Raw genomic sequence first — 15,805 nt, forward strand, 5'->3', positions numbered from 1 at the left:
TTCCTTGTTGGATCACTCAGGAAGGAATCACTTTCTCTGACTTTTCCAGCTGCTAGTGGCTGCCAACATTTCTTGGCTCATAACCACTTCTTCCATCATCAGACCCAGCAATATCAAGTAGAGTCCTTCTCATTCTGCCATCTCTGATTCTCTGAACTTCCTCGATAATCTCTCTCTAAATTTCTTCTTCTGCCTTCCTACTTCTTATGCACACAAAGCCCACCTCAATCCAGGATTATCTTCCTATCTGAAGGTCATCCAATTAGCCTCTGTAACTTTTATTTCCTTCTGTCACTTAACCTAACATATTCACAGGTTCTAGGAATTAGGCTCTAGGTATCTTTGGGGACCATTATTCTGCCCACCACAGCCTAATTGCCCAGAACACTTAAATATTATAAATGAGGACAAAGTGTGAGCACTTAGCATAATGTTTCATAAACTGGCTGTCCTTCCTCTTCCTCTGCACCATTCATTTATAAGTCCTGACTCATACTGTCTTAAATTATATCAAACAATTATATTGCAATAGTTTTCCAAACAAAGGAAACTCTTAGAGAAAAGACACACACTTCTATAAATTCCTTACAACACAGAGCAATATGGGATGGGGATATAGCTCAGTTGGTAGAGTGCTTGTTTTGCAAGCATCAAGGCCCTGGGTTCAATCCCCAGAGCGTGTTCGCACATACATACACACACACCAAAAAAAAAAAAAAAGAGAGCAGTAAAAGGCATATAATAAATATTAAATACTTTTAGAACTGAGGCAATACAATTTTTTTTTAAAGACAGAGTGAGAGAGGAGAGAGAGAGAGAGAGAGAGAGAGAGAGAGAGAGAGAGAGAGAGAGAGAGAGAGAATTTTTAATATTTATTTTTTAGTTCTCAGTGGACACAACATCTTTGTTGGTATGTGGTGCTGAGGATCGAACCCGGGCCGCACGCATGCCAGGCGAGCGCGCTACCACTTGAGCCACATCCCCAGCCCAACAATTTCTATCACTGTTAAAATCATGATAAAAAGTCTGGGTGGAGTGACACATACCTGGAATCCCAGCTACTCAATCTCAGCTACCTGAGTGAGACAGGTTGATTATTTGAGTCCATGAGTTTGAGAGCAAAGTGAGCAACACAGTGAGACCCCATTTCAAAAGATAAATAAAGCTACTAGGAGACTGAGTATAGTGCTTGGATAGTATGTATGAAGTCCTGAGTTTGATCCTCAGTACTGCAAATAAATGAATGAATGAATGAATGAATGAATACACCATAATCAAAGTAAATATGAGACATATGCTACATATTCTATCCCCATCTAAACAACCTTAATACATTAATATATTTAGGTTCTGGGCTGGGGATATATGACATCCTGGAATTGATCCTAGCACCACAGAACACAACCATACATGTACACATATACACACACGTATGAATGGATGCATATTAGATATAACATTCATGTTCTGATAAATTCTGCAATTGAATAAAATTGTTTTAGAGGGGCACAATGTTGCCTGCCTATAATCCCAGCACTTGGGAGTGAGGCAGGAGGTTCAAAATCAGCTGGGCAACATAGCAAGACCTCCATCTCAAAAAAAAAAAAAAGAAAGAAAAAGAAAAAATTACTTAATTTAAAAAAAAATTTTTTTTTGGAAGGGCGGGTATAGTGCTAAGGATTGAACCCAGAGCCTTGTGTATATGAGGCAAGCACTCTACCAACTGAGCTATATCCCCAGCCCCTAAAAATTGATTCAATAGCCAGACACAGTGGCACACACCTGTAATCCCAGCAATTCAGAAGGCTGAAGCAGGATTGCAAATTCATTGTCAGCCCAGCAACTTAACGAGACCCTGTCTCAAAATAAAAAATAAAAAGAACTGGGGATGTAGCTCAATGGTAAAGTACCCCTGGGTTCAATAATAGGTACCCCCCAAAAAAAAAATTTATTTGCACATACAGCCCTATTCTCACAGTATTTATAAACATCATAGAGAACTAAGTGCCTCAGAACATCATTGTAAAATACTGTTCTAAGAAATACAAAATAATTTTAAACTTTAAAGGTCCTTAGAAGAACTATTACCTGAATCATAGATAATCCTCTTTTTCTTGTTTGGTTGCTTCTGTTTGGAGGCATCCTCTTTACAAGAGCTATTTACCTAAAAACATCATAATATAATTAGAACACAAAGAAGCCTATTATATAACATCCCTTTATTCCCCCCCCCATTAATCTTGGGCTTAATGGTTCTCAAGAGCAATTTTGTTCCCAAGGAGACATGTGTCAATGTTGGGAGACATTATTATTTATCACAACTGAGGGGGAGGAGGGTTATGGGACATCTAATAAGTAAACCAGAGATGCTACTAAACATCCTACCATTCACAGAACAGTCTTCCACAACAGAGTTTCTAGCCCAAAATGTTAATAATGCGCTTACTGGACTAAAGAATAAGCCACACAATAACTGTATCAGGATGGTAAAGAATTACAGAAAAAGCTATATTATTATTGGGCCCCAATAATGCATAACAAAGAATAAAAGAATATCAGATATTAAAAGACAAGGTTATACAGTTTGAATCTTGAGTGCCCCCCAAAGACCCATGTGTTAAAGGCTTGGTTGCCAGGATAGTATAGCACTATTGGGAGGCAGTGGAACTTTTTAAGTTATGAGGCAGATGGGGTGGGGTGGAGCTGTCCCCAAAAGGGGATTGTGAAACACTGAACCCTTTCTCTTTCTCTTTTGCCCCTTGGCCATGAAGTGAATAACTTTGCTCTGTTATATGCTCACACCATGAGGTACTACCTCACCACCATACTAAAGCAATGGGATAAATCAAACATGGACTAGAACCTCCAAAACTGTGAGCCAAAATAAACCTTTTCTCTTTGTAAGTTGACTATCCTAGCTATTTTATTATAGTAACAGAAATTATCTTAACAAGGCAGTACTTCCTAAAAAAATGAAACCTAAACTGAAATGAAATCTAAACTAGAAATAAAATCTAAACTAGAAACCCACTACTATCCAATGCCTGTTGGAAAAATAAAACCAAGGCAAAAGGCATTATTCATATTTTGTAATTAAACATCACATTTCTAACATTAAAATTTTCCGAAAAAGCATCAAGAAAGCAGGCAGCAAAAAAAAAAACCTGTAAACAATGAAAAGGTAAAAATATATGCTATTTCTGTTCATAATGAAACTTCAAAAAGATAAAATCAACTAGTTTGCTAGAAAATGGAACAAATGAACCATTATAATTCAATCTATATCATTAAATCAGAGAACAGAGTTAATAGCAACTACAATAATTCAAAAGTCAAAGATGTTTTCTCCCAAAGGAAAGAACTACAGAAAAGGAATTCCAAATTCTGCCTATTATAAACTTTGCCCCAATTTCTGGTTTGCTCCTATCCTTTCTGGAACACCTCCAATCACTTAGCTAAAGTTAAACGAATAGAATAAAGATTTCTGCAGCTGCCTGTCACAGGAGAGGCAAGAATTTAGAGCTTAAATTCAGTCAAGTCAACTGCCTAATAAATCAAAAGAATCAACATTCTTTGGAATAATATAACAGAATCCAAAGTTCCTACACCATATCATTCACAATCTCCTTGATAAATCCAAAATAACTAGACATACAAAGAAAGAAAAAAATATGACCTATAATGACTGTTTATATACAAACTTGAGTGGCCCACAAGGTATGCCAGAAACACAAAGTGTTTCTGTGAGGGTGCTTTTGGATGAGCTTAATAAATAGAATAAATCAATAATAGGCCAAGTTAAGCAGATACCCTCTGTTTAGTCGGCTTTTCATCACTGTGACCAAAATACCTGACAAGAACAATTTGAAGGAGGAAAAGGTATTTTGGCTCCCAGTTTCAGAAATTCAGTCTATGGTTGGCTGATTCTATAGCTCTGGTCACAAGTGATGCAGAACATCATGGCACAAGGTCATGGTAGAAGAAAGCAGCTCAGGACATGCCAACCAGGAAACAAGAGTTAGCTCTGCTTATCAGGGAGAGTTACACACCCAGTGACCTACTTCTTCCAGCCACACTCTGCCTGCCTGCAGTTACTGCCTAGTTAATCCATCAGTGGATTAATCCACAGATTAGATCAGACCTCTTTGTAAGAATTTCATATCTGAAAATTCTTACATTGTCTCACACCATGAACTTTTGGGGGACACTGCCCCTCATGTAGATGAACTTCAACCAAGTAGGTAGAGGCCTAAAAATAACAAAAGACTGAATAAGAATTCTTTATGCCAGACTGCTCGCAACTAGGACATCAGTTTTTTTCCTGCCTTTGGACTATAACTGGAACGTCACCCTTCCTGGGTCTTAAGTTTGTCAGGCTTCAGACCAGAACCACACTATTAGCTCTCCTGTTTCTCAGACCTTCAAACTTAAAACTAGAACGACACCATTAGCTCTCCAAGTCTCCAACTTGCCAACTGCAACTTTTTAGCCTCTGTAATCACATGAACCCATTCTTTGTAATAAATTTCTTTATATGTATATGTATACATATGTATGTGTGTGTGTATACACACACACACACATATCCTATTGGTTCTGTTTCTCTGGAGACCCCAATACAAATTTTAGTGCTGAGAAATGGAATACTGCTATAAATACAAATAAATACATATATAAAATATATATAATAAATAAAAGTATAAAATAAGATACATAAAATATGGAAGCATCTTTAGAACTGAGTAATGGGTAAGAGCTACTAGGGTTTTGAGATACAAGCTAGAAGAAACCTAGATTGCCACAACTATTAATAGAAATATGGACATTAAAGTCAATTCCAGTAAAGGCTCATAAAAAAAGAAGAGTTAAATGAGTGCTATAGTAAAAACTTCTTTTATCTCAGAGAATATGTATAATATCACGAACAGAATGTTCATAAAAATAAGAATATAGGGCTTGGGATCTAGCTCAGTGGTAGAATGTTTCCCTAGCATGCACAAGGGCCTTAGATCTGATACCCAACACAAAGAAAGGAAGGAAGGAGTAAGAGGTTATTGAAAACTAGAGTAAAGAACTTGGCTGAGTTGTGTTCTTATATTTTGTGAAAGACAGAACTTCTAAAGAAGAAAATTAGATATTTAGCTGAGAAGATTTCAGAGCAAAATGTTGATGGTGTAGCTTGAGCCCTGCTGATTGCTTATAGTAAAATGGAGGAGAGAGAGATGTATTGAAAAGGGATTGTTAAGCAAAAAGGAACCAGAACTTAAAGACTTGAAAAATTCTCAGCCTGTTTATATTGCAAAAAATGAGAAAGCATGTTCTGAAGAGAATGCCCAAAGCATCTGAATTAGCACTTAAAGAGATTATGGGATTCCATAAGCACAAACACTGCCAGTTAGAACTGAAGAGGATGGAGACAGAACAAAGGAAGGATGTGGGACTTCTTAGATTCTATAGGACAGAATAATAGTTACATTCTTCAGGGAAAAAAGGAAGAACAACAGCAAAGGCAATTCAGAGGTCATCAGAATTGCCTCTTCAGTTTCAACAGTGTGAAACCTGAAGCCGCTTGGTTTCAACAGACCAGACATCCTCCACCTGTAGCCTTGAAGGAGAGAGGTCCTGGAGAGCCACACAGGCAAGACTGCTGCCTAGGGCTATGGAGACAGAACTACCACCCAGTAGGTCTGGAAGATAGGGCACAAACCAAAAAAAATTATTCTTGAGCCTTAAAAATATAATGTGCCCTGCTAGATTTTAGACTTGCTTGACACCACCCACTATCCCTTTCTTCTTTCTGATGACTCTCTTTTGGAATGGGAAGGTCTAGCTTATGCCTGCTTCACCATGATATTTGGTTTCAAAGATTCACAGCTAGAGAGGATGAATCATACTTCAAATCTCACCTATATCTGATTTAGATGACATTTAGATGAGACTTTGGACTTTAAGACAATGCTGGAATGAATTTAGACTATTTGTGGCTACTGAGATGGAACGAATGTACTTTGCATATGAGGGCACAATTTCAGATGACCATGGATGAAATGTTACACAGACCGAATGATCTTATTAAATCTAATTTACTCATGGCTCCCAGTATATCAAGTTTAGGAACTCAGTTTATTTAACATTTCATACAATAAAAAATTACGTTTGGAAAACTGACCTTGATTTCCTTTATTCCTTTCTTTCCTTTTAAAGTTTCTTCAACAGACTTTGTTTTCTCATTCTTCTTTACTGTTTCATTTACAAGTTTTTTTCCACTTGGTATAACTCCAAAGAATTTCCGAATGTCCTAAAAGAGAAAATAAAGACTCATAAATAAATAGTAACCATATAATATTCTAAGTTCAACAATAAATGGCACTGCTTATCTCACACACTGGTTTACCCTAAGTAATTTCTCCATACCAAGATAGTTCCATGCATGCAGCGGCATCCTTTTAATGTACAAAAGATACCTGATAAGATTACCTGCATTAAAAACAATTTTCGGGGAGGGGGGACGGGAGAGGGCTGAGGCTGTGGCTCAGTGGTAGAGCACTTGCCTAGCACATGTGAGGCCCTGGGTTCAATCCTAAGCACCACATAAAAATAAATAAATAAAATAAAGTTTAAAAAAAAAAAATTGCCAGGCTGGGATATGGCTCAGTGGTAGAGTACTTGTCTAGTATGTGCAAAGTCTCAGGTATTTATTGATCATGTATGTACAACATAACCCAACATAGCTGGGGAGAAAACAAAAAGTTGAAGAATATGATCTTTATCCATGGAATGTATTCTTCAGTTTAAGAGAAATATAACTCTTTCAGCCCTAATCTCTCTTAGTTGCTAGGAAAGCTTGAAGTTACTTTCTCCTTTATATGATTTTCCCAAATTTCTGAAGAAAAACTTGGGGTGCTCATTACAATATGTTCTTCTTACTCTACTCCATATTCATCTTTATAATTCAAACCAATTCAATGCAACTTTACAATTTATAATTAAAATTACTCACTTTTCTCATACTTCTCAACACAATGTGACTCAGCAAAAAGCTTCATTGCTGAACTACTATCCCTTCACAACATCTCCATTTATAAATATGTTTACAGACAAGGGTGTAAGGATCACAAAATAATAAGAATTTGAAATCTTAATTCCAAAGAACTGAGTTCAAGAACCAGCTGTAGGGGCTGGGGCTGAGGCTCAGTGGTAGAGCGCTTGCCCAGCATGTGTGAGGCACTGGGTTCAATCCTTAACACCACATAAAAATAAACAAATAAAATAAAGGCATTCTGTCCATCTACAACTACAAAAAAATGAAGAAAAAAAAAAAAACAGCTGTACCATTTTCCTATCCTTCATGTTCATAATTTTTAACTTTTTTATCCCTTCAACTTCTCTCTTTATTCTTTGAGAGAAATGACTACAAAAGTACTTTTATAAGAAAAGATGGCAATTATTTGCTGGATCTAAGCAATAACTGTCATACTCATATGATATCAAAAACCTCAATGTGTGTTTTTCAAGACACAAACAGCTTTGGGCTAAGCCAATAAACAAAGCAGACAAATGAGGCACAGAGGCATGTTAACATAAGAGATGAGAGAAAGATTAAAGACTTCCCTGATTTTAAACCCTCTTTTGTAAATCTCCTAATATAGAAAAGTTATAAATCCATTAATTAAGTCTAAACCTTAAAAAAAACAAAAAACACTGCTTATAGAATGGATACCTCATCTCTAACACTGAAACATCTTGTGAGGTACTAAAGCAAAGAATAGAAAAAGACAACCTTGGGGCTGGGGCTCAGTGATAGCACACTTGCCTGGTATGTGTGAGGCACTGGGTTCGATTCTCAGCACCACGTATAAATAAATAAAAATAAAGATCTATCAACAACTAAAAAATATTTTTTTAAAAAGACAGCCTTCCTTATATTGCAAAGAATCAAGTTTAAGGCTACTTTATTGCTTCTGAAGGAAATATGTTTCACATCAGTTTCACTTTTTGAAATTACACAGTAATTCTTCACTAAAATAGTGATGATTATTTAAACACACAAAGAGTTGCATCATGGAAATACCAAAACTTGAACCATCAGTGTACCGAGTTTTGAATAGTAGGTCTTTTTAACATCCATGTACAACCCAGTTTTGAACCACAAATGCTTAAAACTCCAAAGAAAACAAAATGTAATTCAGAGAATAAAACTATCAGTAACACTGAACACTCTGATTTTATCCCTACTGCCACTCTTAACACTGTCACACCCTTTCCTTCCTAATTCTTTCCATTCTTTACTTTTCTCTTATTCTACCCACTCCCTCCCCCCACCTCCCTATACTCTGAAGCATAAAAGAAATAAATACATCCTGATCTCACTCAATATGTACTAAAAACCTAAACTTTTAGAAAAGAATTGTCATAAACAACTTCTTAGGACTCTTTCCAGTATGAGCAGCTGTAGAATACAAACATGTAAGAAGCAAAGGTCAGCAATTTGGCTAATTAATTTATACAGCTTACCTTACCCTTCCAATTAACATTTCCTTTCTAATACTCTACATCTTCAAAGATTTCATGCGATGCAGATCAATCCCTAGTATCTAATCATATTACCAAAGAATGGCTCTCAACACTTCCCTTGCCTGCCAGATTATTAAGTAAAAAGGAAGAAAAGGGAACAAATTTTTAAATTGGCAAGGGAAAAGCCTTCTTAGCAGAAAACCAAAGCTATAAACATTATAAAGAGGTCTGACTAAATAAAAATCAAAAAAGATGCCAAAAAGTTAAAATAGAGGCAACCAAAAACTGTCTACAACATTTGTAAATATATGTAATACATAAATGAGTTCCTACAAATCAACAGAAGATAAGCCAAAATAACAATAAAAGCTAGTAATAGACAAGTTAAAAATGAAATGCAAACAACCAACACACAGAAGATGCTCAACTTCACAAATAATAAACAGGTAAATTAAAATTTGATTGGTTTCCTCTAAGCTTTAAAAGATTGATAATGCTAAAATTCATCAAGGATGTGGGGAAACAGATGCTCACAACACTGAGAGAAGTAAAAACTGGCATAACCTTCCTGGAAGATAATTCAGCAATACTTATCAAAATCTTTTTTTTTAACATTTTTAGTTACAGACAGACACAATATCTTTATTTTATTTATTTTTATGTTGTGTTTAGGATTGAACCCAGTGCCTCACATGTGCTAGGCAAGTACTCTTCCACTGAGTACAACACCAGCCCCACTTATCAAAATCTTAAATGTAGCCAGGATATAGCATGCCTGTAGCCCCAGCTACTAGGGAAGTAAAACTTTAAATGTGCACATACCCCTTGTCCCAGAATATAGTTTTCTTTGACCATTTCTGGGGAGCAGAAACAAAAAAGAGCTATTCTTTCTTTTTTCAATGATTATTAATTGAACAAACAGGTCAATTCAAGTGAGCCAAAAGATTCGGGCAAAGATCACATAAAAGTTAAATAACAAATTTTAACAGAAAAACTAAGTAAAATGCTTAGTTTTCATATTTGACTTACAGCAACTGGACACAGATTTATGTCTTTTGATAATTCTGTGTGGTGAATAGTGCAAATAAAATTAAAATGCATTCCCACTTTATAAATGAATGGAATGAATAAGTCAGACAAACAAGTTTTCCACTTACTATGAGACTTGTGGCATGAGTTACTTCATTTCTCTGTCCTTTTTCGTCTCCTCATGATGCCACCTGCCTCATGGAACCCTATGAGGATTAGCAGTGGCACACCAAAAACCTCCAGAATGGAAACTGGTCCTCTCACTCCAAATCTCTATCCTAGTTTTCAACTTGACCATGGCTGCCTCCTCAGAGTGTTTCTATAACTCTAGGGACTATACAAAAGCAGATGCAGGCCCCAATTAGAAACGTGCACTTTCCCCTCCTACCATTTTTTAAAATATTTTTTAGCTGTCAATGGACCTTTTTTTTTAATTTATTTTATGTGGTGCTGAGAATCAAACCCAGTGCCTCACACATGCTAGGTAAAAGCATTCTACCACTGAGCCACAACCCCAGCCTCCTCCTACCATTTTTGATACACTTGATCCTTTTAAGCTTACAGGTAGGCTCTGTGCCAGAGACTTAGGATGCAAAGTTGAGTGCTCCTTTATGAGAAAAAAATGCCTTCATGAAGCTTCCTGGAAGATAAATGGGTACATTAGTACATAAAGGCCTAATACAGTACAGAGCACTGGGTTCAATCCTCAGCACCACATAAAAATAAAAAGCTAACCACAAGGCTATGAAAGCACCGGGAGCACTTAATACAGGACTGAAGAAGCAACACCTGAACTGAGCCTTAACATCTGATGCTCATAGAAAGTTAAGTTTAAAGACAATTGTTAGTTCCATACAGCAAGCTTGTCTATCTTACTACCATATCTCAAGTACAGGGTCAGTACACCAGATTAAGTAGATGTTTGATTAATATTCAATGAATACATAAATGGTTATTCCTAAAACCACTCACCTTCAAACCTGGGATCAGAAAAAAGGCTCTGGATTATGTAAAATGAAATTGTGGTAGACTTCTTTTTGTTTTTGCAGTACTGAGGACTGAACCCAGAGTCTCACACATGCTAGGCAAGCACTCTACCACCAAGCTACATCCCCCCCCAACTTTTTTTTTTTTTTGAGACAGTGTCTCTCTAAATTGGAGAGGCTAACCTTGAATGTGATCCTCCTGCCTCAGTCTCCAGAATCACTGGGATTAACTGCGTGTGGCTTAGATTTGTTTTGAAATATGGGGCTGCAGCCTGGGCAGCCTCCCACCTCCAACCATGCACGTCCAGTACTGATGACAAATGGGTACATTAGTACATAAAGACCTAAATACAGTACAGAGCACTGGGTTCATCCTAAATACAATACAGAGCACTGGGTTCATCCTCACTGAGTGAGTGAGTTTCAGGTCTTCCTGAAAAATGTGTGGGCAGGACAGAAGCATTCTGCATGCAGAGGAAATACAAAGTGCACTTCCTGAGGGAATGGGGAGGGTGTGGCGGTTACAGGGTCACCTGCTACTCATAAATCTAAATCAAAAGAAAATATGGAGGAAGAAAAAGTAGGAAAAAGGCAAAGAAAAAGAGGCAGGCAAATTATTGAGGGAAGTAATCTAAAAATTTACAGCAAAGGTGTAACTGAACCAGACACAAACAACCTCAAGAAATGGTAGATGGAAATGTAGCAATAACGGAGGTGATGAGAGGCCAGGCAAGAGAGGAGAAAGGGGCGCCACTGCAGCCCTAAATAATGGTGGACTAAGCATAGCCATTGACCTGTTCACCGATGCCATCATGCCAAATCTCCAAGTGGCCATTCTGTATACTAAGAGAGCCAGCATTTTCATATTAGAACAGCCAAATGCTGCCATCTGGAACTGTGACAGAGCCATCCTGATTCAGCTCAGTCTTCCAAGAGGCAAGGGAAAGTACACAGCCTTCTGGGACACTGGGAAGTAGCAGCCTATGATCTTGCCTTGCCTGTCGTCTGGATTAGAATGCTAGAGTGAATGCTGAAAGAAGTTCAAGGGAGGGCCTGGAAACTTGCAGAACACAGAGAAAGTACAAGTAAAAGCAGGAAGATGAGAGATCAGTGAAAGCCTAGAAAGGGTTAAGAAGGCTTGAGCACAAAGGCCTAGAGAAAGAAGCCAGCTGACAATCAAAAGCTCAGAATGGCTCTTTTCCAGGTTGCTTTCCTGGAAGAATGCCCAGTAATTTTCCTGCAGGAATGCTTGGAATGGGAGGAATGCCTGGGTTCAGTGAAATTCTTAGTGACACAAAGGTTCTTGCAGCTACGCAGAAGCCTGGTGTTATGGAGGACTTCCAGGATATGGCCCAGAATCTGGCAAACATGTCAAAATACCTGAGCCACCCATTCAGCAGTAAACTGTTAGCCAAATTTGGAGGTAATGCATAAGGCCCTCCTGACAGCCCTTCCTGAAGAAAAAGCAATCTAGATCACCTAATGGATGCCACAGTAACAGAACAGTGTAACTCTGATGTCTCACCTCAAGACAGCTGAGTACTTTGAAGCTAATCCCACAGCTCTGCACCAAAGGCAGCTGAAGCTTTCAATAGTGGTTTGCCAAGGGGGTACTCACTCAGGTCATGTTTTCCTACTAGAAATTACAAATACTTTTAAAAACTTGTATTTAAAACAAAGTAAAGGGTGCATTAATTCCTAAATTTAAAAATAAATTTGTATCAAAAAAAATCTTTAATTGGAATTCATATTTCAGTATGAATTTTAAGAAGTTAACACTGTGCATTATTTGTGAGCTGAATTATTAAAGTTAACTTTCTATATTTGATCTTTATGTTACTCTCCTGTCTTAATACTGTGGCTAAGGAAAAAAAAAAACACTTTCATTTTAATAGGGTACATCCTCTTACCCTTACATCAAAATTTGTTTTACCCAAACAAGTTACTTTTTTAAAAAATCAGAAATATCACTACATACAAAATTGATGTTACTGATACATCAAAGTGTGGCATCTGCCTCAAGAACTTCCCTGAAGAAGACATCATGAGAAACAGAAGCGTTATTTGAGAAACCTTTGAACATTAACAGGTTCTAAACAGGAAGACTTGCAAGGTCCTGAGTCAGTTTCCTTTATTCACTACTCATCTATTCATTCAAGAAGAAATACTACTGAATCCCAGTGGACATGGGAGGCTGAGGCAGGAGGCTTCTAAGTTCAAGGGCAGCCTCAGCAACTTAGCAAGGCCCTAAGTAACTTAGAGAGACCCTGTCTCAAAATACCAAAAAAAAAAAAAAGGCTGGGATGTAGCTCAATGGTTAAGCACCCCTTGTTTCAATCCCTAGTACCAAAAGAAAAAAAAAAAAAAAAAAAACTTATTGAGTCCAAGAACTAACTATTCTTAGGGCTTGGTATAAACATAACAAGCAAAAATTTATTCTCATGGAACTTAATTCTACTTTCTGCTCTCATCTTTCTGGCTTTAGAAAACAAAGCTGAGCATAGGAAATAAAAAACAGATGCCATAAAGCACAGTACAGGAAGAGAAATGGGGACTAGAAACCACTCTCCCAACACAGCCTAGAATCTACTGACCATCTGGTAGGCTCCTTCCAAGACAATGAAAAGATTCACTTCCATTTTTAGGTGTGTGCAAGAGGACAGGAAAGACTGTGAAGTCACATTCAATATCATAGAAACTTAAGACTACTCTCTCAATTAAATAACATAGAGCAAAAGTTTTCAAGTCTGACCCAAAAATATAAACCAACACTGGCAAAATTCAACAGAATTTGAAATAATTATATAATTCAGGTTTAAAAACTAAGGTCCCTTTCAAACTTCCACAACTAGGATAACTGATGCATTTGAGACGACTGTGTCTGATCTAACAGTTTATTTCATAAGTTTAACATTTTCATAAGTTTAACATTTTCACCAGGGCTAACATTGTGTAAGTCAACTTTTTAGAATTGAGTTCTGATCCAAAAAAACAAATATTAACTACTTGAATGAGCACAATTCAGATCAAACCCAAAAGAGATCTACAACATAATATAGCACAACAATGTAGTTCTCTAGGTTACCTTATTCGTTGTAATGAAATGTTTTGATAGCTTACATATAATGTCATGTAGAAAGGGCTAGAGAAAATGTCTTCATACCAACAAGTTTTACCTTCTAGTTGTTGCTTTTTTAATTAAAGATATAAAGTTTATCTGTACTTATTCAATTCATCAAACATTTCAGAAAATGCATCATGTACCACTCTATACAATAGTTCCCTATCCTTGTGGTCCCTCCCCTTGCAGAGCTTGTAAGCCACTGACAGAGGTACCCACTTGTTAAAATATGCCAAAGCACATGTCAAGGAAAAAAAATGAATGTTTTTTTCACTAACAATACCAGCACTGTTTGCACTTTCATAAATCCGGTGAAAGTTATGAATACATTTCCCAAAAATACGAAAAAACAAACATGCACAGAAAACTTTGTATGAAGGGTTAGGGGTATAGCTTAGAGGTCCACCTCTTGCCTAGTATGTGGGATTCCTGGGTTCCATACCCAGCTCTGAGGGGTTTTTTTATTTGTTTAATTAGTTACACAATGCAATGGCCTTGACATATCATACATTTGTGAGGTTTTTTTTTTTTCTTTTAAAAAAAAAAAACCATGGAATGCAGTTCTGGGGACTTTCCCAAATCCTATCACAAAATCCAAGTTAACAACTTTGAACCCACACTCATATTGTGTGAGCTAACAGGTACCCACTTAATCTCCATACAACTTAAAATACACACCTTCGAATCTTGCCCTCCACTCCAAACCTCCTTTGAGCTCCATACCCATGTAGCTAACAGCCTGCTAGATACACTTCTGTCCAAATGCGCAAAGGGGCCTCCAACTCATAATGACCATCTTCTTCTGGCATTTGCTTCTGTCCCTTGATCTCCCATCTCCACACACTGTACTTCTGTACACCCAAGAAGGTACAAGCGCATTATCTTTCCTCCTCATTCTGACTCTCCACCTACTCCTCTCACCTAATCTTGCTCCCAAATACTGCTGTATTCTCCCTTCCATTCCTACTGCCACTTCCCTGATTCAGAAATTCATTTATTTACTTATTTAACAAACTCTTATGTACTGTGTCCATCTACAACTAAAAAAAAAAAAGAAAAAGAAAAAAAGGTGAGAAAATTGAGAACACCAAGACATTCTCTAATAAAAGGCCGGGCACTGTGGTGCATAATCTCAGCAGCTCAAGAGGTTGAGGCAGGAGGATCTTGAGTCCAAAGCCAATCTCAGCAATAGCCAGGCACTAAGCAACTCAGAGAGATCCTGTCTCTAAATAAAATAGGGCTGGGGATGTGTCTCAGTTGTCAAGTGCCCCTGAGTTTAATCTCCAGTAACGCCCCCCTCCCAAAAAAAGGTTTGAAATTTAAGATGCACTTAAATATAAGCAAAGGCTACTTGCATTTTTCTCATTTAAGGTATAACTAACAATCTACAACACTATTAGAGAGAAGCATTGCATATCAGGCAGCCCAAATACAATCTGAATATACATAGGCTAAAACAAAATATCTGACTTTGTCAAACTCAAACACACACACACACACACACACACACACACACACACACACACACACACACAAATAAATAAGGCATTTAGTATGTCTTCAACCCATATCAAGATGTTTCCTCCTTGGTTGGTTGATTTCAAAACTATTAATAGAGGGCTGGGGTTGTGGATCAGTGGTAGACCACTTGCCTAGCATGTGTGAGGACCTGGATTCCATTCTCAGCACCACAAATAAATAAATAAAATAAAGGTCTATTGACAAGTAAAAAAAATAGAGATTAAAAAAAGTTTTTGCAACAAACCCTCCTAAACCCACAGAAATGAGTACCACAATGACCTTTAAGCTTTAGAATGTCAGAGAACAAAAGCTGATATATGTTTACTTTGAGGTGTAACCAAAGGAACTCTAATTACTGCTAACGGGCTCAACCAACATGCAAGTAATACTTGCTTATGAAAAATGTGAACAGAAACAAATTATGTCACTGTGGTCATTTATCTTCAAGAGTACAGTATTTTATGCAAAATAAGTATCACAGTGCTCTGCAGAGTGATTTCCAAAATACTCTATGTTGGTTTCACTTCTCTATTTTGACAGTACTGATGAAATATAAATATTTCTGTTTAATATTTTTAAATAGCCAACCAAATTCACAAGCAGAAATAGCAGAAATTGATTATGAACATACATC

General features: G+C 37.1%; 1 protein-coding gene and 1 pseudogene across 2 annotated transcripts in view; one reads left to right on the forward strand and one right to left on the reverse strand.

Moving 5' to 3' along the window:
* Rfc1 (replication factor C subunit 1) overlaps nt 1-15,805 on the reverse strand; it is a 70,858-nt gene that overhangs the window by 48,989 nt on the left and 6,064 nt on the right. For both annotated transcript variants that reach the window (XM_013356238.3, XM_040292540.2), the window contains exons 2-3: nt 6,170-6,298; nt 2,089-2,164 (exon numbers count right to left, since the gene is read on the reverse strand). In XM_013356238.3, the coding sequence (XP_013211692.1) occupies nt 2,089-2,164; nt 6,170-6,298 (205 nt within the window). The remainder of the gene's footprint in view (nt 1-2,088; nt 2,165-6,169; nt 6,299-15,805) is intronic.
* LOC144366499 (hsc70-interacting protein pseudogene) lies at nt 10,970-12,213 on the forward strand (annotated as a pseudogene).

This window comes from Ictidomys tridecemlineatus, chromosome 9 (assembly GCF_052094955.1).
Source record: "Ictidomys tridecemlineatus isolate mIctTri1 chromosome 9, mIctTri1.hap1, whole genome shotgun sequence".
NCBI lineage: Eukaryota > Metazoa > Chordata > Mammalia > Rodentia > Sciuridae > Ictidomys > Ictidomys tridecemlineatus.